Source organism: Marmota flaviventris, chromosome 3 (assembly GCF_047511675.1).
Source record: "Marmota flaviventris isolate mMarFla1 chromosome 3, mMarFla1.hap1, whole genome shotgun sequence".
Classification (NCBI taxonomy): domain Eukaryota; kingdom Metazoa; phylum Chordata; class Mammalia; order Rodentia; family Sciuridae; genus Marmota; species Marmota flaviventris.
In genome coordinates this window covers 100300244-100325826 of record NC_092500.1, presented here as the reverse complement: position 1 = coordinate 100325826, position 25583 = coordinate 100300244, and the positions used below count along the sequence as shown (strand labels likewise).

The 25583-nt window shown below is 39.4% G+C and overlaps 1 protein-coding gene across 3 annotated transcripts; it reads left to right on the top strand.

Moving 5' to 3' along the window:
* Positions 1-21929, top strand: Pomk (protein O-mannose kinase). 3 transcript variants are annotated; one of them, XM_071610151.1, is made up of 6 exons: positions 1-273; positions 3959-4044; positions 4970-5036; positions 7323-7419; positions 8879-9181; positions 17908-21929. In XM_071610151.1, the coding sequence occupies exons 5-6, from the start codon at positions 8900-8902 to the stop codon at positions 18676-18678; spliced, it is 1053 nt and encodes a 350-aa protein (XP_071466252.1). In that variant the 5' UTR covers positions 1-273; positions 3959-4044; positions 4970-5036; positions 7323-7419; positions 8879-8899; the 3' UTR covers positions 18679-21929. The 3 variants fall into 3 exon arrangements, with proteins under 3 accessions (XP_071466252.1, XP_071466251.1, XP_071466253.1); XM_071610150.1 differs by lacking the exon at positions 4970-5036 and adding an exon at positions 345-394; XM_071610152.1 differs by lacking the exon at positions 4970-5036 and having other exon boundaries at positions 7325-7419.
* Positions 21930-25583: the final 3654 nt, after the last annotated feature.

Genomic DNA, 25583 nt, shown 5'->3' with positions numbered 1-25583 from the left:
TGCGTTCTGCTGGCGTGAGTCCCCGGAAAGTGGAGAAGGAGGTTCTGTTTTGTGCGGGCCCCGCAGCTGGCTGGCCAGCGCCTCGGGCCCAGGCTCCGTGTGGACGGGGCCGGACTCATACAGCCTCGGGCCGCCCGCTCCGCCTCACCTGCTGGGCTGTACCGGCCCGCATCGCCTCACACCCCGCTGCTGAAGGCCGGAGGACTCCGCCCGTGACAGGCAGACATCAGGCGCTTGTTATGTACGGGTTCGTTGCTGCCAGAGCTGTGTGAAGTGAGACCATATGCTGCTTTTCTTTTCTTTTCCTTTTTTTTTTTAAAGCAGAATTTAACCACTTTACTTAGTAATTTTGTGTTCTCCACCCATTGCCTTTACAATGGAACCCAAACGCTAAGTAAGCATCCAGAATATTTAAAATAGTTAATGTACTTTGTGTTTTACTGGAAAATTGGGTTCTGCTCTGCATTGTATTGGTTGACACTAATCTGTCACTTCTAGAATTGTATAAAATGTTCTGTAAATTGGTTAAAATTAAGCTGTGACTCTACAGCAGTGGATCCCATCTGTCACCTCCCCTAATTATCAAGATTTTATCAGTGACAGAAATCCTTTAATTTAATTTAATTAAATAGTTCCTAAATATTTCCTACCCAGCTGACTCCCACATTCCTTATTCCTTAATGTGCAAGGTATTTTTCAGGACCAGTAAATCTTAGTGTTTTGTTTGTTTGTTTTATTTCTAGGACAAAATTCTTATGCCACACTACCTCATTTTAAGCTCTAGGCAGCCTGCTCTAGAAATATACTTCTAAAATTAAAAAGCCAATCAGATATTGAGATGGGCTAAAACCTTCTTTAATAAACTGTCAGTCTCAGTGTCACACACACCCCCATCCCAGTGATCATAGTGGGTTCAATTCAGTTCAGCCCCTGAAGGTTGCAGGGTTTAAAGGAAGAATGTGGGTTTGAGGCCAAAACTTGTATAGTTTAGTGACCTTGGAGAAGTCACTTCACCTTTGAATCAGTTCTTTATCTGTAAGTTAGGAATAACAACACGAATTATATCTACATCACAGAATTGGTTGAAGTTGACACTGTGTAAAAGTCATTTGAATTTTTGGATGAGTGTTTTTGAGGAAGAATTCAGAGTGTGAGGCCTTAGGGATAATTAAAAGGCTATTGATGCATATAAAATACAGAGGCAACGAGAAATGCATTAACAGTGTGTTGAGTAATGTCGAAGGTACAATAGTGATCAGAGATCGAGGGTTATAGAATTTTGTATCTGATGTTGGTAGTTTTTGAGTGTGTCAGCTTTCCATTGCTGTAACAAATACCTGAGTTAAATCAATACAAGAAGAGTACAGATTTAGTTTGGCTCACCATTTTGGAAATTTCAGTCTATCGGGGGTTGGCCCTATTGCTTTGGGCCTGTGGTAAGGCAGTACATCATGGTGGGAGCAAGTGGTGGAAGAAAGTGCTTTATCTCAGTGGCATCCAGGAAGCAAAAAGACACAGGAAAGGACCCAGGGCCAAAATGCCCTCCAAGGTTATTTCCCCGAATGACTTAACTTCCTTTCATTAGGCTCTGCCTCTTCAACGTTCGTTGTACCACTTGCTATAGTGCCACAGGCTGGTGACCAACTTGGTCTTTGGGGAAAGGGTATCCAAACCATGGAAGAGTGAAAATGAAGAAAGTGTAGAGAGCAAGATACCAGGTGCTAGAGAATGATAAGCAGATGTGAATTTATAGTCTAGATTCTTCATTTGCACAAATCCCTGGCCAGGAGATCCAGCAGTTTTAAACTCATAATTGTGATTTTTTTTTTATTCTTGTTTTTTATTTTGGGGAAGTACTGAAATCAAACCCAGGGCTTTGTGCATGCTAGGCAAGTGCTTTACCAATGAGCTGCATCTGTAACCCTTTCTTTTTAAATTTTATTTTGAGACAGGATCTTGCTAAGTTGCCCAGGGTGGTCTTGAACTTGGAATCTTTCTGCCTCAACCTCCTGAGTAGCTAGAATTACAGATGTGTGCCACTGGCTTACATGTTCTTTTCTTATCCTTTCCTTCCCAAAATTATATAAGCTTCAAGCCCCATAAAACCTGAAGCCATCCTTAGTGACAAGGTAGGATCAGTGGAAGGTTACAGATAAAGGAGAACTTTAAGGTTGAAAGAATTAAAAAAAAATGGAAAGAGGTGGTGGGTAAGAGACATTAGAAGGCAGATACCATAAAGAGACGAAGAACAGAGTTAATGAGCATGAAAACAGGTGGGAGAAAACAGTGAATTCTCGAAGATGGTGAAGTCAACTGTGATTAGCAGTCATGCTTTCTTATCTAGTGTCTGCTGTGTGCCAGGTGCTGAGGACATGTGGGGAACAGAGCAGGCAGGCAGACCTCTGTAGAACAGTCTAACAGGAACAGATGAGCCAAACCTGGAGCTGCAGCCCCAAAGGGTGCTTTTGAGCCTGAAGAAAGTTTGAGCTGGAGTGTAGGGCAGGGAAGGGTCTGGAGAGGCGGATAGGGGTTAGAAGGCTGGTGAAGAAACTCAGTTCTAACTACTGAGCTACATCCCCAACCTCTCAGGGAACCTTCTGAAAGTTTGAACTTTTTCCTGAGTGTAAGTAGGAGCTGTTGAATGTTTTTAATCCAGAAGAAATTAAATCTGTGATTTGGAAGAATCATTATATCTGTCAGAAAGCAACTCTTGCACATATATCTAAGGAGATGTGTTCAAAACTTGTTTCACTAAAACTGCCAGGGCAGGTAGGGACCAGGACTCTGTCTTTAATGATCATTGTGTGACCATCCCCATAGCTCTCGGGAGTTGTTCAAGAGTATAAAAACTCAGCAATGTCGATGTCTATGATATTTAGTATTTCCCAGTATTTAATATATGTATAGCTTTTGAAAAATAAAAAACTTATAGTGTGGTCAAATGATTAAAAATAGTGAACTAGAAGGGACTAGAGTTATAGTTCAGTAGTAGAGTGCTTGCCTCACAGATGTGAGGCCCTGGGTTTGATCCTCAGCGCCACATAAAAATAAATAAAGTAAATATATTTAAAAAATAGTATCCAAAGTACATGTATGACGACAAAAAAAATAAAGTTCTTATTATTATTTTAAAAAAATAGTGAACTGGCAAGATTCAGTGGCTCACGCCTGTAATCCCAGCAGCTTGTGGGGCGGGAAGCAGGAGGATTACAAGTTCAAAGCCAGCCTCAGCAATTCAGCAAGGCCCTAAGCAACTTTGAGACCCTAGCTCAAAAAGGTCTGGGGATGTAAGTTGGTGGTAAAGTGCCCCTGGGTTCAATCCCCAGTACCAAAAAAAGGTGAACTGGCATTTTATGTACATAAATAAATCTCAGAACCATTGTTGAGTTTCAAAAACATCATTAGTTGCAAATGGATAATACAAGTACACAACCACTGTATAAAGCTTGAAAATGTGTTATTACTTATGGGTTCATACTTGTGAAAATAGAAAGCATGTGAGAGGATTGCATACACCAGTGGTTCTGAAACGTTAGTATGCGTCCAGATCACCTAGAGGAACTTACTAAAACAGAATTTGTTTGTGTGGTAAATACCTAAGAATTTGCATTTCTCTCAAGTTCCCAGTGAGGTGCTACTACAGACAGGTCCAGGGCCCACAGTTTGAGAATTGCTGATACATACCAATGTGAGGATAGTGACAGCTGCTTGGGATGGAGTGACTCAAACTGGACAGGTTTCAGAGTGGTTTTAAATGTATATACACTATTTTATTTCTTTCACAAAGTTTGGGCTCAGTTGTAGAATGTGTGCTTAAGCCTCTGAGGGCCCTGGGTTTGTTTCCCAGTATCAAAAACAAAACAAAATATTGGAAACAAATATACATTGTAAATTGGCAAAGCCAAATAGATATGCACAGTTTTACTTTTTATTTTTCTCTTGGAACATTTTATTAAAGGAAAAGATCCTATCTGCTGTGTGGAGAATGGATTGGAAAAGAGAAAGAAGGGGGAGACCATGCAGGAAACTCTTGCAGAAGTTCAGGTAAGAGATATTGATGACTTAATACCAGGGCAGAGGTGGCAAGGAAGGGCAAATATGAACAGATTTGAAGAGGTTTGGGTGATAGAATTGGCTATGTGTGCTGATTGGTTGGTTTCAAGTCACCCTGGTTCATGACTTAGTGAGTGGGTAGGTTGTGTGTCCAGAGTAGAAACCCTAGAGAAGGGGCATGGTGAGGACAGGAAAGAGTCTCTGGAGTCAGCTGTTGTCATCCCAGACCTTGAAGAACCTATTAAGTGAAGTGTTTAGGAGAAAAATCAGGGATGCAATATAGACTTAGAAATCATAAATATTTAGAGAGCCACTGAAGCCACAGATGTGGATGAGATGACCTTGGCCAAAGGAATATCACCTGATGCTGCAATTGGCCAGCTCTGGCCCACTGCCTGTTTTTATATAGCCTAATAGCTAAGAATGCTTTTATTTTTTTAAGTATTGTGGGGGTGGTTGGGATCTAATAAGGAATAATATTTCATGATACATGAAAAATATATGAAATTTAGATTCCAGTGTCCATAAATGAATCTTACTGGAACAGAGCCACACACATTTGTTATATTGTTTGGAGCTGTTTTCACACTCTGGTGACAGAGTTGAATAATTTTGACAGAGACAATATAGGACCAGATGTTACCTTGCACCACCTCTCAGTTTACTGCAAATCACAGTGATAGGTTTATTGCTAGACTTTGACTTATAGCTGCTAAGCCTAAATATTTACCATTTGTTACTTTATAAAAAGAAGTTTGCTGCTCCCTGACCTGAGGTCTAAGTTGAGAAACACTTGGTCACTTTAATTATTGTAAAAGAGACTGCAACCATTTTATCTATTTCTTTATGTGTACCTTCCAAGAATCAGCTGTAGAGACTAAGACATTAGTAGTAAAAGTTATAATTTCAATTGAAGATCCCGAAGGTGATATGAGGGAATGGACCAGAGAGAAAGATGTGGGCCTGGAAGCTTTATGAGAAAGGTAAGCAAATGATCATCCTGACCATGGACAGGCTCACTTGGGAAGGCTGAGGTAGTGGGGTGAGCAAGCAGCTGGCATTATGTCCAGGAGAGGGAAGGTATAGAGTGAAACAGAAGTGGTTCCATAGTCAGGGTTTCCTGGGCGTCTTTAATGACAGCAAGGCTAAACAAGCAGCATTTTCCTTTGCCAATTAAGAAAATATATATATATTTATGGGCTAGGGTTGTAGCTCAGTGGTAGAGCGCTTACCTTGCATGCGTGAAGTACTGAGTTTGATCTTCAGCACCACATAAGAATAAATAAAATAAAGATATTGTATCCATCTGCAACTAAAAAATATTTAAAAATTATATATATATGTGTATATATATATATATACACACATATATATATATTCAAATTATAGAAGAATAAATTATTTAAAAATTCCCAGGTTAGAAAAAGCAGTACTTATATGCTGGTCCCTCCTACAGCGTCACTGGCTAGGAAATAGAAGGATGGAGTAATCATTCACAGAGCTTGTGAACAGCACAGAAAGAATAGATTAGGGAAAAAGATCAGAAGTACAGTTTGTTATTTTATCTTTTTCAATTGAAACATAATTTAGTTACTATAAAAGTTGTCATTTAAAAGTGTACAATTCCTTGATTTTTTTAAGCACATATTTATAAGATTGTGCACCTATCACCACTAAATCCAGAATTTTTTTATCTAAAATGAAATCCCATGTTAATTAGTAGCCATTCCTCATCTCCTTGCCCCCCAAACTCTGTGCAATCACGTTTCTGTTTTCTGTCTACATGGAATTGCCTATTCTGGACATCTCATATAAATGAAATCATACAACATGTGGCTTTTTGTGTCTGGCCTCTTTCATTGACCATAATGTCTTTAAGGTTCATCCCTGTTCTAGCAGTAATAGTGCTTTATTGCTTTTTATGGCTGGATAATAATCCATTTATGAATGTGATACATTTTGTTTATCCGTTTATTAACTAATTGGAGTCATTTCTATTCTTTGTGTGTTATAAGTAATGCTACTTGGGCTGGGGTTGTGGCTCAGTGGTAGAATGCTCGCTTCGCATGTGTGAGACCATGGGTTCGATCCTCAGCACCACATAAAACTAAATAACTGAAATAAAGATATTTAAAATAAATAAATGATGCTACTATAAACATTTGTGTACAAATATAAACATTTGATGTATGTTTTCAATTCATATAAGTATATTCTGAGCAATGGAATTATTGGGTGATATGGTAAATATGTTTGAAATAGAAATGCTGTATTGTGCTAGGCATAGTAGCACAGCTGGGAAGGCTGAGGCAGGAGGATTGCAAGCTCAAAGCCAGCCTCAGCAACTTAGCAATGCTCTAAGTAACTTAGTGAGACCCTGTCTCAAATAAAAAATAAAAAGGGGCTATGGATATGGCTTAGTGGTAAAGCATCGTTGGGTTCAAGTCCCAGTACCAAAAAAGAAAAAGAAAAAAAGAAATACTATATTATGCTATATTATTTGCCACAGTGGCTACATTTTACATTCCCACCAGCAATATATGAGGACTACAGTTTTTCTTTAACCTCACAAACATTTCTTATTGCTCGATTTATTTTTATTGTAACCATCCTAGATGTATTTCATAATTCTTCTTTTTTTTTGCATTTGCCTTCAAGACAAGTGGAATTGAGCATTTTTCATATGCCTGTTGGAAGGTAGATTTTACTTCCTTAAGGACAAGGTACGAAAGAGCTGTCTTCTGGCTGGCTCCTCTCAGGCCTCTGGGCTTGATATGAATGTTATATCTTCAGAAAGGTCTTCTTGGATTCTTCAACCATTTATTTTCTATCCTTGAATCCTCATCACAGGATAATGATGAATTTTATTTACCTATTTATTATCTGTCTTTCCTGCCTGATTTTTCATTAAGCTCTAAGAGGAAAGGAACCATGTCTGTTTAATTCACTCGTGTATTTCAAGTGCTCAGTGCAGAGATGGGCCAGTGGACATTACTTAATATGGTGGAAAAAGCAGATTGGAACCAAATAGAGACTGGTGAGGAAATGTGGGGGTCTGCACCCACATAGGCTGACAGGGTTTTGGTGATGCTGGCCAGGTTGTCCAAGGCTTTCCCTGTAGCTCCTGGAGCTTGAAAGTCCAAGAGACATCTGGTCACTAGGAGGGCCTCTAGGAAAGAAGAATGAATCATTTGGACTGCTGTGACTTATCTGTGTACAGAGTTGCAATTTTTCTTTAAAAAACCTCCTTTTTTGGTCCTTCATGGAAGAGGACTTTCAAACCAGTCCCTGAGACCAACGAGAACACTGTTTGACAAAGACAACTGGATGGAGACCTAGCTGGGAGAAGGAAGATGCTCCTGGAAGGTAAAGTTTCATGTCATAGTTGTATCTGGCACAAGTAGCACACAAGGCAATTCTATCACTAGTATCTCTGGGCATCCCAGTGCCTATATTCAGCTGACACATAGTAACATGGCTTTATCTGTTATACTGATGGTCCTCTACTCTGCTTCATACATAGCCTTTGCCCCCAGCATCCTGAGTGAGAAGCACTCTGCTCATTGTCTTTCCCCAGGCCTGTTCCCCATCTGGACCCCTCCAACACAGACCCTATAGTGGCTCCATTGCTGGAGTCCATCCCTTCTCAGGGTTACTTATTGCCACTGTCACCTGAGTTCTTTTTCTAATCTTACCACCCTTATTCTAGCTCATAAATTTTTTGATTCTTATCTCAGATCATTTCCAGGTCCTCCTAACTGGTCTCCAAGCCTCCAAGTACCTTCCAAGGAACATCCCAGACTCACCTTTCATATCAGCTCTTTGGGAAAACAATTTGGCATGTTCAGAGTTTGGGGGTTGTGGCTGTGGCTCAGTGGTATAGTGCTCACCTGGCACACATGTGGCACTGGGTTCGATCCTCAGCACCATATAAAAATTAAAAAATAAAGATATTGTGTTCATCTACAATTAAAAAAATATATAAAATGTTCAGAGTTTGGGCTGGGGGTGTAGCACAGTGGTAGAGTACTCACATAGTATACCCAAGACACTGGGTTCAATCTATAGAAACACAAATGAAAAAATAAACCATGAACTTTTTTTCCCCCCGCCAGGGTTGAAACCTAGGCCTTGCACATGTTAGGTGAGTGCTCTGCCACTGAGTTACAGCTCCACCTTCTCAAGGGCTTTTGAGTACCTTCCAAGGAACATCCCAGTTTCTTAGCTGGGTTCAAGTGGGCCCGACCTACTAACGTACCCCTTTGTCCATCTTCTGCCCCAACACCACTGCTTTTATTTTACTAAATATTAATGAATATCTACTTAGTGCAAAGTGCTGTAAGACAGAGTCAAAGGCAGACATCTCCCATTCTGCATAATCTAGATGAATCCAAATTTTAATTTAATAAAGAATAATGAGCCAGGCGGCACATGCCTATAATCCCATCAACTTGTGAGGCTGAGGCAGGAGGATTGCAAGTTCAAAACCAGCCTCAGCAACTTAGCAAGAGCCTGTCTCAAAATTTAAAAGGGTCGGGGGTACGGTTGTGAATTAGAGGTTAAGTGCCCCTGAGTTCAATCCCTGTTGCCAAAAAATTTAGAAAAAGAATAATGATATGGGGGTGCGGGAAAAGCTGAAATTGAGTGGTTAATATAAGCCTAATGTTCAGTTCCTCTCTTGCTCCTCATGTGACTCCAAAACTTATAGGACCTACGAGTGGGGAGGCATGAGAGGGTGTAGCTACCTTCAGGGCAGTGTCATCAAAACCTTCATGGAAATTATAGCTGAAAGTGTTATTGCTTCTTGTCTCTTGTTATATTGCAGGAACTGATACAGGATAACAACATGGAAAGGAAAGCCCAGGAGAGCAGGAAAGGACTGACCCACAGAGAAGTCCCTCGTGTTGTTGGGCTGCTGCTCGCCATGGCCCTTATGAATGTGGTCCTTTACCTCTGCTTCGACCGATTTTTCATATCCCCTCAACATTCCACCAAGGACCCTAGATCTTGTCCATATGGTTACTTCAAAATGGGGCAGATGAAAAACTGTTCACCCTGGCTGTCCTGTGAGGAGCTGAGGACAGAAGTGAGACAGTTGAAGCGTGTTGGGGAAGGAGCCGTGAAGAGAGTGAGTACATGGTTTTCTTCTGCATTATCACTTGTGTCAGCTCTTTGGGAGAACAATTTGGCTTTCTGGGCTAAGACCCATAAAAGGAAGTGGATGTAGTGGCACCTGCCTCTAGTCCTAGCACTTGGGAGGTTGAGTCAGAAGGATCACTTAAGCTCAGGAGTTCGAGGCTAGTCTGGGCCACATAGGAGATCCTGTCTTAAAGATCCATAAAGGCTCTTTATATCTGTCTTTGAGCCCAGTAATCTCATATCTGGGATTTTAATTTTAAAAGAAGAAAAGAATCTGAAGGAAGGAAAAAAGCTAAATGCATAAAGGAGTACTATACTAATGGAAAACTAGGACCAACAATTTTAGGAGAACAATTAGTTAAATTATGGTTCAACCACTTGATGGAATATTCTATAGCTATTTAAATGTAGTTAGGATTACTCATGTAGCAACAGGAAGAAAATCTTAAGAAATTAGAATAAATTTTTAAAAAATCATTTCAGTAATGAAAAAAGAAAAAGAAAATAAGTTAAAAAAAGGAAGATTTAGAATTGTGTAGTATGTTATTTTCAACTGCAAAATTAAATATTTTTGTGGAAAAATGCAAAAGTGGCAGAAATTGTATAAGACAAAGTGGGAATTATGAGCAGTTTTTTCTTGATTTTTAAACCATGATGGTATTTCTGATTTTTTTAAAGTTATAGTTAAGACACAATACCTTTATTTTGTTTATTTTTATGTGATGCTGAGGATCGAACCCAGGGCCTTGCACGTGCTAGTCGAGCGCTCTACGGCTGAGCCACAACCCCAGCTCAGTATTATTGATTTTTAAAATTTTCTTTTATTTGAAAAGAGACATCAAGGAGTCAATTCAGTTTTCATATAGAAACTCCAAGATCTTTGTCCCATTGATAACCAGTGTATGCTACACTCTATATGGTTGTCATTTCTGTGGAAGCTGAGTCTACCAGTACGCAGTCAGTGGCTTTAGAAGACAATTAAAGATTGTTGAACGAAGAAAGGTTCTTTGTGAATTTGCAACAGGCAAAAGGCAGGGAGAGATCAGGAAATGCACCTACAAAGCTGCAGTTTGATAAATGGCTAATGAGGATGCCATGGTTTCCTCCTGAATATAGATGGAGGCATCTTAAAGGAAGGAGTTAGGGAGAAGGGGAAGGAATTTGTAGAAAGTACTTTATTCATTGTAGGTGCCATGGGTAGAGTGGTGAAAGAAACAAAGACACTGATTTCTTTTTTAGTTGGAAAGTCAGATACTAAGAAAAATAAGAAAGTTACATTATGATGTGTTAAGAAGACAAAACAGGCAAAGAAATGATGTGCTTGTCATTCTAGGTCTTTAGGAGAGGACATTGGCCAGAGCAATGGGAGACCATGTTGAGAGTGTGGGCATCTGGGGAAGAGGCCCCATTCCTCTGTGCAGGAAACATTCCTGGTTGTTCAAGGAGCAGGAAGGAACCTAGTGTGACCAGAGAGCAGGAAGAGAAAAAGAGGTCCGTGAGGTCTGAGAAGGGTCAAATTGGGAGCCAGGTTATGCCAGGCCTCACAGAACTTTGAGAACCACTGGAAAAATTTTAGTAGAGAAATTTATTTTGTAAAGGGATTATCTTAGCTGCTATGTGAAGAATGGATGAAAGGTGGCAAAGGTGGAAGACTGGTTAGGCTTTTTTGCATGTGAGGGATGGTTATGGCTTAACAAGAGTGTTAGTAACAGAAATAGAAATCAGTGGATTCTGGACATATTTTCAAGGTATTAACAATAGGATTTTCTAATTGACTGGATGTGGGGTATGAGAGAATGAAGAGATTCTATGTGTCTGAGATGGACATGTTAATTCTGGTGTGAGACATCCAGGTGGGGGTGTGGGCAGTTAGATGTGCAAGCCCAGCATAATGGATGAGGTCTGAGAGAATATAAATTTGAGACTCAATATTATTTATATGCATTTGAAAGTATTAGAATGTGGAAAAAATCACCAAATAAGGGATATAGATAGAAAAGAGGACATAAAACCAGCTCATTTCTATCTTCTTCAAAGAGATGTCCTTGAAAGCTGGTACAGTGGTGTATGCTTGTAATCCCAGTTACTTGGGATGTTGAGACAGGGGCATCACAAGTTTGAGGCCAGCCCCTGCAGCTTAGGAAGATTCTGTGACAAAATGGATGTAGCTCAGTGGTAGAGTGCTAGCATGCATGAGGCCATGGATTCATCCCCAGTACTGGAGGGAAAATGTACATACTAAGAGGTGACCTTGAATGTGTTGTGTCTGTGGTTGTAATTGTTCAGAGCATTTTTGGAATTTGTTGGAATTGCTTCTTTCCTCCCAGGGAATATGATTTTGATGATGGCAAGTTATTATCTTTTGTAGATAGACAGATTTAATTTTAGGGAGCCGCAAATCATGTTCATCCAAATATGAAATTTAGTAGTATGGCTAATAAGCCTAAGCACTATCATTTTATTAAAGTGAAATGTGACTATCCAGGCATGATGGCACACCCCTGTAATCCCAGCTACTCAGGAGGCTGAGGCAGGAAGATTGTAACTTAAAAGCTAACTTTATTTTGACCTTGTTTCAAAATAAAAGTAAAGTGTGAACAAAATGCCATTATATTCTTTTGTTGGGTTTTTCTTTAGCTGACACTTCCCTCCCTCAGGACAAAATATTTTGAACACTTGGGTATTAATAGTGTTGGTCAGGAGCCTTGTCTGCCTTCTCCCCTGTCAGAGCCTCAGGATCTGTGCAGTTTGGCACAGAGGAGAGTATCAGTATCCTGAATATAGTCACTTATTGGAATAGCTGTGGGTAACTCAATTCCATTCCATCTCAATGCCCCACCTCCTCTCCACATGGAAGGAACAGGTTTTTCAGTAGGAATTTCTTTCTTTTTTTACAGTCTGCAGGTTGAATCCAGGGCCTCATGCATGCTAGGCAAGTGCTTTATGACTGAACTACATCTCAATCTCATCCCCTTCAGTGGGATTTCTAAAGTCAAAATTCTTGACATTTCATTCTGACCTCCACCTCCTCTTCTAACTCTCTTGATCCAGCAGTTCCTCAATTCCATGGAGAATTTCAGAGTATCCATCTCATGCTTTTTTACTTTATGACACCCCTCCTGTCTCTACCTCCTGATTCCCCTAGCAGAGATTCCACGGGTTTTTATTTTCGTCATTCTTTTACAAAGAGTTGGAACAACTCCATTACATCTGTCTCTATCATGCCTGGCTGCTCTTGAAACCCAACTCTGCTCTTGGACTTGAGCAGCTATACTGGAGTAAGAGAGAAATCCCACAATCACATAATTTAAATGCACCATGACAAACTTCAGGTAAGCACAGAGAACTATCCTTGGAAATTTCATTCCCAATGCCTGAGAAGTTTTTCCTCAAACATTCCCATCCTTTGTCTTATCCAATGATCTTGTTTTATGAGATATGAAACCAGAAACCATCCAAAGGGAATATCTTCATTCTACTTCCACCAGATCTATAAACCAGCAGCTCAGCTCTCATTCCTAATTCCCAAGGTTCCACGTAATTTAAGTGATTCCCTGCATTGTCAACCTTCCCACTCTGAACATCATTACTATTGGTATACAGACATACTCTCTTTAAAAAACAAAGTCCTGTTCCCTTGATTCCCCAGGCCTCTGTAGCTCCTGTCCTTTCTCTACTTCCATCACAGAAAGCTGCTCTAACTCTATTTCCACCTTCCTTGCTCTCACTCTTTCATCCTCTTCCAGTGTGTCTTCAAAACACCAGCACTCTAGGGAAACTTCTCTTATTGAGGGACCAGGTCGTGTCAGTTCTATTTTCAGAATATGTCCCAGTGTGCTCAACAGAATCTGTCCACAGACTCCCCTCTTGCCATCTAACAGTCTCCCTGCTTACGCTTTTGCCAACTACTATATACAGTTGTCTTCTAGACATATTGGATCATGCCATTTTTCTTCCTTAACACGCATTTGGTGGCTTCCTGTTGTCCCTTGGGGGAAAAAAATTAACCTTTTAATTATCCCTCTTGCTCCACCCTCCCTGCTGTGGATCCTTCCTCCCTCCCAGAACTCTTACCAGGATTCTCACTCCTTGTCTTGTAGTCTTTCCTTTGTTCCTTGTTTAAACCAAGCCCTTTCTTATGGGTCTTTCTCTGCCTGAAGCTCTGCCACTCCCCAGCCCAGTACTGGAGATAGGCATTGGACTCAATGATGCTCTGCCAGTGAGTCACATCCCCACCCTTTTTACTTTGAGAGGGGGTTTTAATAAGCTGCCCAAGCTGGCCTTAAATTTGTGATCTTCCTGCCTTAGCCTCCTGAGTAGCTGGGATTAGAGATGTGTGCCACCACTCCCAGAGTTCTGTTACTTTTCTAACAGGAATTCCCTCCCTGATGTCCCTAAGTCCCACCCTTACCATATCTTCTCGTTCTCATTTATCTTGTTTTTTGTTTGTGTCTCTTATAAATGTGTAAGTCCCCTGAGAGCACAGAAGGTGGGTCCAGAGCATCTAGCCATACCTTATTGTATCTAGGACACATTTTGGGGGCCAGAGCACAAAAACTCTTTAATTGAATTCTCAGTACCTAAAATATTGATTTAATCTCAGATAGTTTCCTCAATATATACAAACTGTGCCACTCCCTTGTCTTCCCCAGACTTTTTTTTTTTTGCTTATTTTTGGAATGGCCAGGGGCATTATATCCTCTACCTATAGCAATTTGTAGCTTTGCCCATAAACTATAGTAACCTGTTTATGGTAGGCAGGTTGGCCTATTGCTTTTTATTTATTCCTTTTTTTTCTTAATTATAAAAGCAGTATATTCAAGTATTTAATAGGAGGCAAAGTAGAAAGTTAAAGTTTCCTTTTCCTTCCTCTTGCTCTCTCTGTCGTCAGTCTTATTTCCTAGGAATAACAGTTCGGGGTTCATCCATTTTGGGTTTTTAAACCTAAGATTACATTGAAAGACCCAAGCTGGGTGTGATGGTGCATGCTTATAATCTCAGCTACCTGGGAGCCTGAGGCAGGAGGATCACAAGTTTGAGGCTAGCCTGGGTAACTTAGACCCTGTCTCAAAATAAAAAATGAAAAGGACTGATATAGCTCAGTGGTAGAACACCCCTGGGTTCAATACCTAGTGCCACAACAAACAAACAAACAAAAACAAGAAGGGTCTCTGCTTTCATGGCCCCTGTACTCCCTTCAGTCTGTTAAAACAATAGGCCAGATTATTAAATTATAAGTCAAATATGGGTTGTTTTTTTCTCCCTTAAAATCCTCCAGTGAATTACTTTCTCACTCTGAAAAAGTAAGAGTCCAGAGTCCCCTCCTTTTTTTTTTGGTTTGCTACTGGGGATTTTAAACAGAGGGGTATTTTACCACTGTGCCATATCCCCATCCCTTTTCATTTTTTTATTTTGAGACGGGGTCTTGCTAAGTTGCTGAGGCTGGCCTTGTACTTGGCAGTCCTCCTGCCTCAGCCTCCCAAATTGCTGGGATCACAGGTGTGTGCCACCCCATCTGGCAAAGTTCTTTCAGTAAAGCCTTACAATATCTGCTCCCTTTCACTAAACTTTTACCTACTCCTTTATGCCTTGCCCTTCCCACTCTAGCAGCCCAGCCTTTCTTCGCTGAGAGTCTGTGGCTGTACTTCCCTACAGGACATCTGGCCCTGATGTTTTCTGCCTAGGATGAAGTTTTTCCCTATATCAAAATGGCCCATTCCCTTATCTCTTTCAATTTGTTGCTCAGACACCCCAACAAGATCTTCCCGAGCCCTATTTTAAAATTGCAAACACTTCCCTGTTTTATTCTAAAACACATTTCACCTGATAATATACTTTATATGTTTCCTATTTATTTTATTGCCTACCTCCTGTAGTAGAATGTAAATTTTATCATTGCAGTTATGTCAGTGTTTTTCCAGCAGTGCTGGGTTCTGAACCCAGGGCCCCCACATGCTAGGCATGCTAGGTTCTACCACTGAGCTAGATAGAACCCCAGTTCTTTTTTCTTTGACATAAATTCTCCCTACCCCCCCCTCCCATTTCCTTCCTGGGGATTGAACTCAGAGGTGCTCTTTACCACTAGCTACATCTCCAGACCTTTCTGGTTTTATTTTTAAACTTAAAGACGGAGTCTCACTAAGTTGCTAAGGGTATCACAAGTTGCTGAGACTGGCTTTGAACTTGTGATCCTCCTGACTCAGCCTCCCAAGTCATTGGGATTATATGTGTGTGCCACCTCACCTGGTTGACATAAATTATTGTTAAATGAACGAAGACACATTTGACTACAGTTAAATTCTTTGCTTTATGAAAAGACTACATGAGCTATGTTCTATATCTTTTACATTTATATTAAAGGATCACATGGGTGATATAAGAAGTTCCTAGTAATAAATAAGGGACAGGCAGATAGCCCTATAGAAAAATTGGATGAAGGACAATGACCAGACTTTTTATAGTAAATATACAGAAATGCTGATACAGATGAAAAATGCTTCCAGGCACCATGGCACCTATCTGTAATCTCAGCAACTTGAGAGGCTGAGGCAGAATGATCACAAGTTGGAGGATAATTTAAACACCTGGAGGGTTTCCTGTGGATCATGAGAATGAAAGCAGATGTACATGAAAGTGTTTATAAACTTTAAGATGTTGCATCCATGTTAGTTATGTTAGGTGGATTCATGCTCAGAGTGGGTGTTTTTGGAACCTATATCTGTCAACTCAGCAAGATCCCCTCTCAACCACAAAAACAAAAAGGGCAGAAGATGTAGCTTTGTGGTAGAGTGCCCCTGGGTTCAATCCCCAGTACTGAATAAAGAGAGAGAGAGAGAAAGAAAATATTTTTCTGTAGTTGATTTTTTTTATACCAAGAAGACTATTTATGATTAGTTTTACAATTGAATAAAAGATGAACACATTGCTGTTGTCTCCAAATATAATTGTTTTAGAAAGTGATAAAAAATAACTAGAGATTGCTAGGAAATGATTCGTAAAATCCATGATTTGCAGATTTAAATTTTTTTATTTATTCTTTTTAGTTACATATAATTATAGAATGTATTTTGGCAAAAGATTTGCATATTTTTAACACTAGAGGTTTTAGATATTTGTGAGTCATCCCAAAGACTAATAATATTTATTAACAAATAACTTTAATTTATCTGAGGCACAAAAATGAATATGACATAATTGAGGATTCAGGAGGAAATCAGTTGGGGCCCCGTCTGCCTCTTCCATGATTTATTGTTGAACATAAGGTAGCAGCTTCCTTAAGGTGAAATTTGTTTTTGTATGAAAATGGGCCTTGAAAACCAAAACCAAGCCAGGCACAATGGCACATGCCATGTAATCCCTGTTACTTGGGAGAATGAGTAGCAGGAAACCAAATTCAGGATCAGCCTAGGTAACTTAGTGAGACCCTGTCTCAGGAAAAAAAAAAAAAAGGCAAGAGGATTTAGCTCAGTGTTAAAGTGTTTGCATAGTATGTGGGAGGCTCTGGGTTTCATCCCAGTACTACAAAACAAAAAAATAAAACAACCAAACAATAACAACAACAACAAAACCTACCAAAGCCATCTGTCAGCACTAGTCATGACCATGCACAATAGGTCCAAAGAAGTGATGGGTCTTAGCCAGGCAAGTGCAGGCCTGTAATCCCAGCAGCTCGGGAGGCTAAGGCAGGAGAATTATGAATTCAAAGCCAGACTCAGCGACCTAGTGAGGCCCTAAGTTAACTCAATGAGACCCTGTCTCTAAATAAAATATAAAAAAGGCTAGGGATGTGGCTCAGTGTTTAAGTGCCCCTGGGTTCAATCCCTGGTACCAAAAAGAAAAAAAAAAAGAAAGAAAAAAAAGTGATGGATCTTGACAAAGTCTTATTTTTATTTTTTTATTAGAGTCAAAATATCAAATTCAGTGGCAATACAAATCTATGGAGTATGTTTATTTGAAAATTTTATAAATTCATCAAAGTTTTACTGAATGTAGCAGCCAGAGTAAAAATGACTTTTTCCCCCCAATAGAAAAGATCCATAATGAAATTTCTTGGTTATGGGGGTTTGAGGTCTTGAAAGATTTCTCTTTTGAAGGTGAAGGGTTAGTTTTTTTTTTTTTCCCATTAAAAACCCTCTCTTCTTAAATCCAAAAGAAATATTTGAGATCCTTTAGTCCACTTCCATTTTATGTAGTGTTTCTGAGTGTTAATCTTTTGAATTATAGAAGTAATGTATGTTTGTTTTGAAAGAATTGGAAAATGCCAAAAGATATAAAGTACAAAAAGCACCCTTTGTGCTACAGTAAGTTGGAACTGGCAGGCAGTTGGGTGCCCCAGGTCTTTACACAGGCAGCCTGTCCTCCTGGGCCTTGCTTTCCCCTTGTCCAACATCTGTGCTGCAAGTCCTGACCATCCTCTAAGACCAACTTCCAGGAACCTTCCAGAGTCATCTCCAGCTGGCTCTCACATCCAGACCACAGTCAGTCCCTCCTGCTGAAATTTTATGCACTAATTTGTTGTTCACCTTCTTGCATGTTATGTTTGTTCATAGTGAGTGTTTACAACTAGACAAAGTGCAACTCTAGGACTGCAAAGACTGGGTTCTTGTCTCATTCATTTGTCTTCTGTGCCATACCTGTTAAACAAAAAGTATTTTTCTTTCTTGCCTCACTTTAGGTGGAAGGGTTAGGTTTGATGTTCTTCTGGCTTTGTTTCAGGTCTTTCTGTCTGAGTGGAAGGAACGCAAAGTTGCGCTCTCACGGCTCACCAGTCTGGAAATGAGAGATGATTTCCTCTGTGGACTACAGATGCTGAAATCTCTACAAAGCAAACACATTGTCACACTGCTTGGCTACTGTGAGGAAGACAACACTATTCTTACTGAATATCACCCCTTAGGTTCCTTGAGCAACCTGGAAGAAACACTAAACCTTTCAAAGTACCAAAATGTGAATACATGGCAGCACAGGCTGCAGCTGGCCATGGATTATGTTGGTGTCATTAACTACCTGCACCACAGCCCCCTGGGCACGCTGGTCATGTGTGACTCTAATGACCTGCCCAAGACACTATCTCAGTATCTGCTAACAAGTAACTTCAGCATTGTGGCAAATGATTTAGATGCCTTACCCCTGGTGAACCACAGCTCTGGGACATTTGTGAAATGTGGCCACAGGGAGCTTCATGGGGATTTTATAGCTCCTGAGCAATTATGGCCTTTTGGAGAGGACATACCTTTTCATGATGATCTCATGCCCTCATATGATGAGAAGATTGATATCTGGAAGATTCCAGATGTTTCCAGTTTCCTTTTGGGGCACGTTGAGGGTAGTGATATGGTTCGATTCCATTTGTTTGATATTCATAAGGCCTGTAAGAGCCAGAATCCTGCAGAAAGACCCACTGCTCAGGATATTCTGGATACTTATCAAAAGGTTTTGAATTTACTCAGAGATACTGTGATGTCTCAGACAAGAGAAATGTTATAAAAATCAGTGCAGCCATTGAAGGGTGGGGTTTGAGGACCGAATGGAAGTTATAGCAGTTCTACTCTGATGGTGGTTTTTTGTGTAAGCCCTATGGTTTTTGTTTTTTGTTGTTGTTTGTTTGTTTATTCAGCTATGTGGCTTTTTTTCTATATCCACTTGGCCTTTTTTTTGGGGGGGGGGGGGGTTTGGTCATTTTTTCTGTGGTACCTGGGAATGAACCCATGGCCTCACACATGGTAGGCAAGCACTCTACCACTGAGCTACATCCCCAGCTCTTTTTAGTTTTTGAGACAGGGTCTCAGTTAATTGCTGAGGCTGGCCTTGAACTTGAGATCCTCCTGCCTCTGCCTCTGGAGTAGCTGGAATTATAGGTGTGCACATCAGTGCCTGGCTTCATCTGCACATTTGAGTGTGTTCTACCTCTCCTGGCAACTGGATGGAGGTTTTAATTAAGAGCAAACTGGGTCTGATTTAAAGCTGGCTTCATCTTTCTGAGGCCATTTGCTTCCTGGCTGAGATGCAGAAAAATAGTGATCTACTCATATTTGAAGGAAGTAATAAAAGTGTAGCTATAAAGAGGTTCTGTTGCCCCTAATAACTGAATTTATGAGCTTATGAGAAATATATAGGCAGACGATTTTTAACTGGCAGTATATGAAAAAGACAGTGATTCTTCAAATAATGGTTTCTCTATATAGTTTAAAAAATGGTATTGAAGAAAAAATGTTTATAGCGGCACAATTCACAATATCTAAATTATGGAATCAACCCAGATGCCCATCAATAGACGAATGGATTAAGAAATTATGGTATATATGTATATACAATGGAGTTCTACTCAGCCATTAAAAAAATGTAATTATGGCATTTGCCAGTAAATGGATGGAAATGGAGAATATCATGCTAAGTTAACTAGCCAAACTCAGAAACTTAAGGTCAAATGTTTTCTTTCATTTATGGAATCTAGAGTAAAATAAAGGAAAGGGGAGGGAAGGATAAGAGTACATAAAGAACCAGTCAAATACAAATTAATAGATGAGTGAAAGGAAGTCCAGTAGAAGGAGAAGGGAAGAGGGTAGGGAAAAGGGGAAGAGAAAAGGAAGGATCATGAACTGAAATCAATTTCCATGATATATGAGTTTGTCAGGTCTTTATAGTTATACTATGTATAGCCATAAAGCTCTAACTTTAAAAAAAAAAAAAAAGAATTTAAAAATGGCATTGAGGGTTAGGGGTATAGCTCAGTGTCAGAGCACATGCCTAGCATTTGTGAAGTCCTGGGGTTGATCCCCAGCACCAAAAAAAAAAAAAAAAAGATTTAACATATGGGGTATCCAGAGTGTTTGTGGTCTGTTCACATGGCATTAATGTGAATCATTTAAATCACTGATTTAAATGATTTCTCTATGAAGCTTCTTGTGTTAATAACCCTTTCCAATGAGATTTTGTTTGTTTGTGTTTTCGTACCAGGGATTGAATACAGCTTAACCACTGACCACATCTCCAACCTTTTTTTTTTTTTTTTAATATTTTATTTTGAGACAGGGTCTTGCTAAGTTACTTAGGGCCTCACCAAGTAGCTGAGGCTGATTTTGAACTCAAGATCCTCCTGCCTCAGCCTCCTGAGCCCCTGGAATTACAGTTGTGTGCCACTGCACCTGGCTCCAATGAGTTTTTTAAAAAAGAACTGTTACAGCATACTCTTTGTAATTTGGAATGGATAAAAATATTTAGAAAAGAAAATTGAGGCAAACAATAGCTATGTTACTGGGCTTTAGAAGGTGCTTTGAAGTTCCTATTTATTGGGTTTTCCACGTCCAAAATTTGTGGTGAGCATTTTACATCAGCAAGTGTTCCTCATTACCGCACAGTATCAAGCCATCCCACTTGGGTTGCATGGCTGAATCCTTCAAAAAGTTCTTTCCTATGACACTGTCAGCCTCATTTGCAGGGGTTGAGGATTTGGTGTGTATTAATGATCACTAACAAGATGGCTAAAGCTGGTGTTCAGAATCGTAGATGTTCTGCATTGGACTCTGCCTTTGCCTGACTCAAGCAGGCATCAGAATCACCGGAAGGCACAAGCTGGGTCCCCATAGCTTCTGACTCATTGGGTTTGAGCATTCATAACTGGTTCCCAGTAAAGCACATGGTGCTGGTCTGGGGACTACATTTTGAGAAGCCCTACCCTGAGCTGTCAGGGAGGCACCACAGAGTAGGATAGCAGTATTATCAACATTGTTCCCTATTGCTGGTGGAGTGGCCTGTGCTTGGTGAGAGAATATGCTTGCCCACATTCTCTGATGTCACTCTGAAGCTCAGTGGGCACTCCCTTCACCCTGGATTTATTTTGTTACAATAACTCCACTGTTGGGATAATATCAAGTATTGGTGAGGATATGAAGAAACTAGAGTCCTCATAATGTTGCTCATGGGACAAGAGCATGGTATAGGATCTTGGGAAAATAGTTTAGTAGTTCCACAAAAAGTTTAAAATAAAGTTACCACATGACCCAGCAATTCTCTTAAGTGTATACCCAAGAGATATATACATCCACACAAAAGGCACATGTCAACATTGTCCATACATATTCATAGTGCAATTATTCACACTAGATAAAAGGTAATAAAAACCCAAATGTCCATTAGTCAATGAATAAACAAAATATAGTATATCCATACAATGGATTATTATTCAGCCTTAATGAAGTTCTGGGCATGGTGGCACATTCCTATACTTCTAGCGACTTGGGACTGAGGCAGGAGAATTGCAAATGTAAGGTCAGCTTGGTAAATTAGTGAAACATTGTCTCAAAATTTTAAAATCTAAGAAAGGTCTAGTGATATAACTGAGTGGTACAGTGCCCCTGGGTTCAATCCCCAGTACTACAAAACAAAAACAAAAGGAATGAAGTTCTAATGCATGCTATAATATGGATGGACCTTGAAAACATACTAAGTGAAGGAAGTTACTCACAAAAGACTGCCTATCATGATTCTATTTATATGAAATGTCCAAAATAGGAAAATCCATAGAAACAGTATTTGCTAGAGGGTAGTAGGGAGTTGGGGTGGAAGAATGACTTATACCAGGTACAGAGTTTTTTGGTAGTGATGAAAATGCTCTGAAATTACATAGTAGTGATGTTTGTACAACTCTGAATATATGAAGTACCACTGAATTGTTTTTTAAGAAAGGACAAATTTTATGGTATGTGAATTATGTCTCAATAAAACTTATTTTAAAAATATTCTCCACAGTGCTGTGTATGTATACTTTAGAAGCCTTTCACTTGATGTAGGCTGTTAATATGTGGAATTAATTATTTGCTCTTACCCTATTCATGTTGTATTTTCATTTGAGGGCTTTTTTTTTTAGCATTTTGGTGAAAAACTGTCAGTTTTAAACTAATTTGTTTTTAATAGGACAGTAAAGCTGAAATAAACATCATGGTTCAGGAGAAAAAACATTGTACTAGGATTAGAAGATCTAAGTTATCCCAGCTCTGATCTCCGACAACTCAGACACATCCGATCTCTGTCATGAAAATTTGGAAGTAATTTGTGCTTTTCTCTCCCAAGTTTCTCTGATGCTTTATGATGCCACAGCCAGACAGGGCCATTGCCTGTCATGGATCAATCTTCAGTTTGGGTTTGGACACAATTAATTATCAACAGAACTGCAAAAATCAAAAGAGGAAGTCGTCATCTAACTAAAACCTTGATGGGGAATTCAGTGTTATGTGGCTTGCTCAATGGAAGTTCAGTGGAAGTATCAGAAGAAATAGATGAGGGGAGCCATTCTCAAAGCATAAACAAGTATCCAGTGCTCTCCCTGCTTACCTCATTCCAAGTGATTAAAAAAAAGATTGCTGGACATGGTGGTGCACACCTGTAATCCCAGCGGTTTGGGAGGCTGAGGCAGGAGGATTGTGAGTTCAAAGCCAGCCTCAGCAAAAGTGAGGTGCTAAGCAACTCAGGGAAACCCTGTCTCTAAATAAAATACAAAATAGGGCTGGGACTGTGGTTCAGTGGTTGAGTGCCACTGAGATCAGTTCCTAGTACCTTAAAAAAAAAAAATCATCACCACTATATGATTTGTTCTGTAATTACATTTTCTCACAGGAGGCTATAAATAATCATGATATCATTCAGCACAAGCAGAAACCTGGTAGTTCCCCAAATGAGCCACACATAGGTGGGGGTGCAAGCCTTATCTCATATAACTCTCCATAGAAAAGGTCTTTTATTGTGATATATACACACACATACAAACAAACACATATGTGTGTGTGTATATATATATATATATATATATTATTTTTTGGAAAGGGCAATAAACTGAATTTTTTGTTTTGTTTTGTTTTTGGTACGGGGGCTGCAACCCAGGACCTCAAACCTGAGGCCTCCACCTGAACCCAAATGGAAAGGACCTGCAGTGGAGTCAGAGCAGGCCCCACCCCAGGGGATACAGCCCTTTCCCTGTATTTTTAAAGTTAATTTTGCTTGTTTGGGGGAATCACTATTGTCATATGATTTAACCACATAAGTAAATTAAAATGTGGATTCATGCCTTTCTGTGTTTTTGTAATAATTCCCCCACTCCCCTTTCGGTGATGCTGGACATGAAACCCAGGGCTTCCCACATGTTAAGCACATGTTCTACCACTGAGTTACATCCCAAGTCCAACTTTGGTAATATTTTGTGAGGACAAATAGAATGAAGAAAAATAATTTAGATTTTTTTTGGAGCTGTAGTTTACAATCAAAACTCTAATAAAGCAGTTAGCAAGAGTACTCCATCCAGGGGTTGGGGTTGTGACTCGGTGGTAGAGTTCTTGGCTCATATGTGTGAGGCACTGGGTTTGATTCTCAGAATCACATATTAATACATGAATAAGATAAAGGTCCATCAACAACTAAAAAAAAAAAAAAAGAGTACTGCGTCCAGTTGGGCATGGTGGCATTTGCCTTTAAGCCCAGCAACTTGGGTAGGCTGAGATGAGGATCACAAGATTGAAGGCCAGTCTCAGCAACTTATCAAGACCCTGTCTCAAAAAATAAAAAGGGAGGCTGGGGTTGTAGCTCAGTGGTAGAGCTCCTGCCTAGTATGTGTGATGTGTGAGGCACAGTGTTCAACCCTCAGCACCATATTAAAAAACAAATAAACGAAAGTATTGTGTTCATCTACAACTAAAAAAATAAAATAAAAAAGAACTGGGAATGTAACTCAAGAGTAAAGTGCCCCTCGGTTTAATCCCCAGTACCAAAAAACAAAAAACTTTATGCAAGTTTAAAGTTCTTAATGAAACAGGGGGACAGAAAGTTGAAGGTAAGTGCCAGCAACTTAATGAGACCCTGTCTCAAAATGAAAATAGAAAGGACTGGGGGTGTAGCTCAATAGTAGAGCTCCCGTCAGTTCAGTCCTCAGAACTGAGAAAAAAAAAAAGTAAATAAAAATAAAATTCTTATTGATACCATAGGCACTGGTCAAGATTTTGTTACCTGGAATTAACTCCTTTGGAAAGAAAATTAGGTTTATTTACTTCTAATTCCATGTAATCAATTTGTAGCATTTCACATGAGTAAGGAATGATAGTTATTTTTACTTCTATTCCTTTGGGTTTATTATTAGGAAAAGCACCAATTTAAACATAGCACATGTGTATAGAGTAATAATATCTGTCTCATTCCACTGTCCTTCCCATCCTCATACCCCTCGTATGACTCTGCCCCATACTCAACCAGAGGAAGGAGGAGTTGTGTTCCATTTGTGTACAATATGTCAAAATGCATTCTTCTGTCATGTAGAACTAATTAGAACAAATTAAAAAATAAAATTAAAATTAAAAAGAAAGAAAATGACACTTGGGAACAAGTAACAAATTGGTCTTCAGTGCTGCTGGAGCCCCCAGTGAGACTAGCTGAAATGTGTAGATGATGGCATGGTAAATGAATTTCTTTGAGGTACTTCCCCCGCCCCCCAAAAAAAGGCACGATGTTTTCACGAGTTCTTTTTATTCTCCCCACCCCCCAATTCTTTCCCCCAAGATTATGTTGTCTATTAAGATTTCTTTGTGATTCCATCTGCATTTTAGGTGGATTTTTCAATTTCTGCCCCCCCAAAAGTCATTTGGATTAAAAAAGATTTTTTTTTGTAGTTGTAGATAGATAGCATACCTTTATTTTCTTTATTTATTTTATGTGGTGCTAAGGATCAAATCCAATGCCTCACACATGCTAGGCAAGTGCTCTGCCACTGAATCACAACTCCAGCCCGTCATTGGGATTTTGATAGATACCACATTGAATCTGTACATTGCTTTTGGTAATACTGACATTTTAATGTTATAAAGTCTTCCAGTCCACACACAGTGTTGTTTTTTTTTTTAATTTGTTTTGTTTTGTTGATGGACTTTATTTTACTTATTTTTATACAATGCTAAGGCTCGAACCCAGCATGCTAGGCAAGTGCTCTACCACTGAGCCACAACCCCAGCCCCACACAGTGGTTTTAATTTCCATTTTCCTGGTGACTTACAATGCTGAGCATCTTTTCATGTGCTTATTGGCTATTTGTGTATCTTCCTGGGAGAACTGTCTATTCAGATCAGATCTATACCAGTTTTTTTCTTCACCTAATTTCAAATAAAATTGTTTGCTGTTGAATTATAGGAGTTCTTTATATATTCTACATACTAGACTATGAGCTATATGTTTCACAAATATTTTTTTCAAATCTATGGGTTGTCTTCACTTTCTTGGCTATGTCTTTTGAAACAAAAAAGTTTTTTTTTAAATATTTATTTTTTTATTTTAGACACAATACCTTTATTTATTTATTTATTATGGAGAATTTTTTAATTTATATATGACAGTAGAATGTATTACAATTCTTATTACAT

Bases quoted from the DNA above. Each gene is read 5' to 3' on its own strand.
- Pomk (XM_071610152.1), top strand. From the start codon at position 8,900: ATGGAAAGGAAAGCCCAGGAGAGCAGGAAAGGACTGACCCACAGAGAA. The intron at 9,182-17,907 runs GTGAGTACATGG...GCTTTGTTTCAG, and splicing joins GGGAAGGAGCCGTGAAGAGA to GTCTTTCTGTCTGAGTGGAA.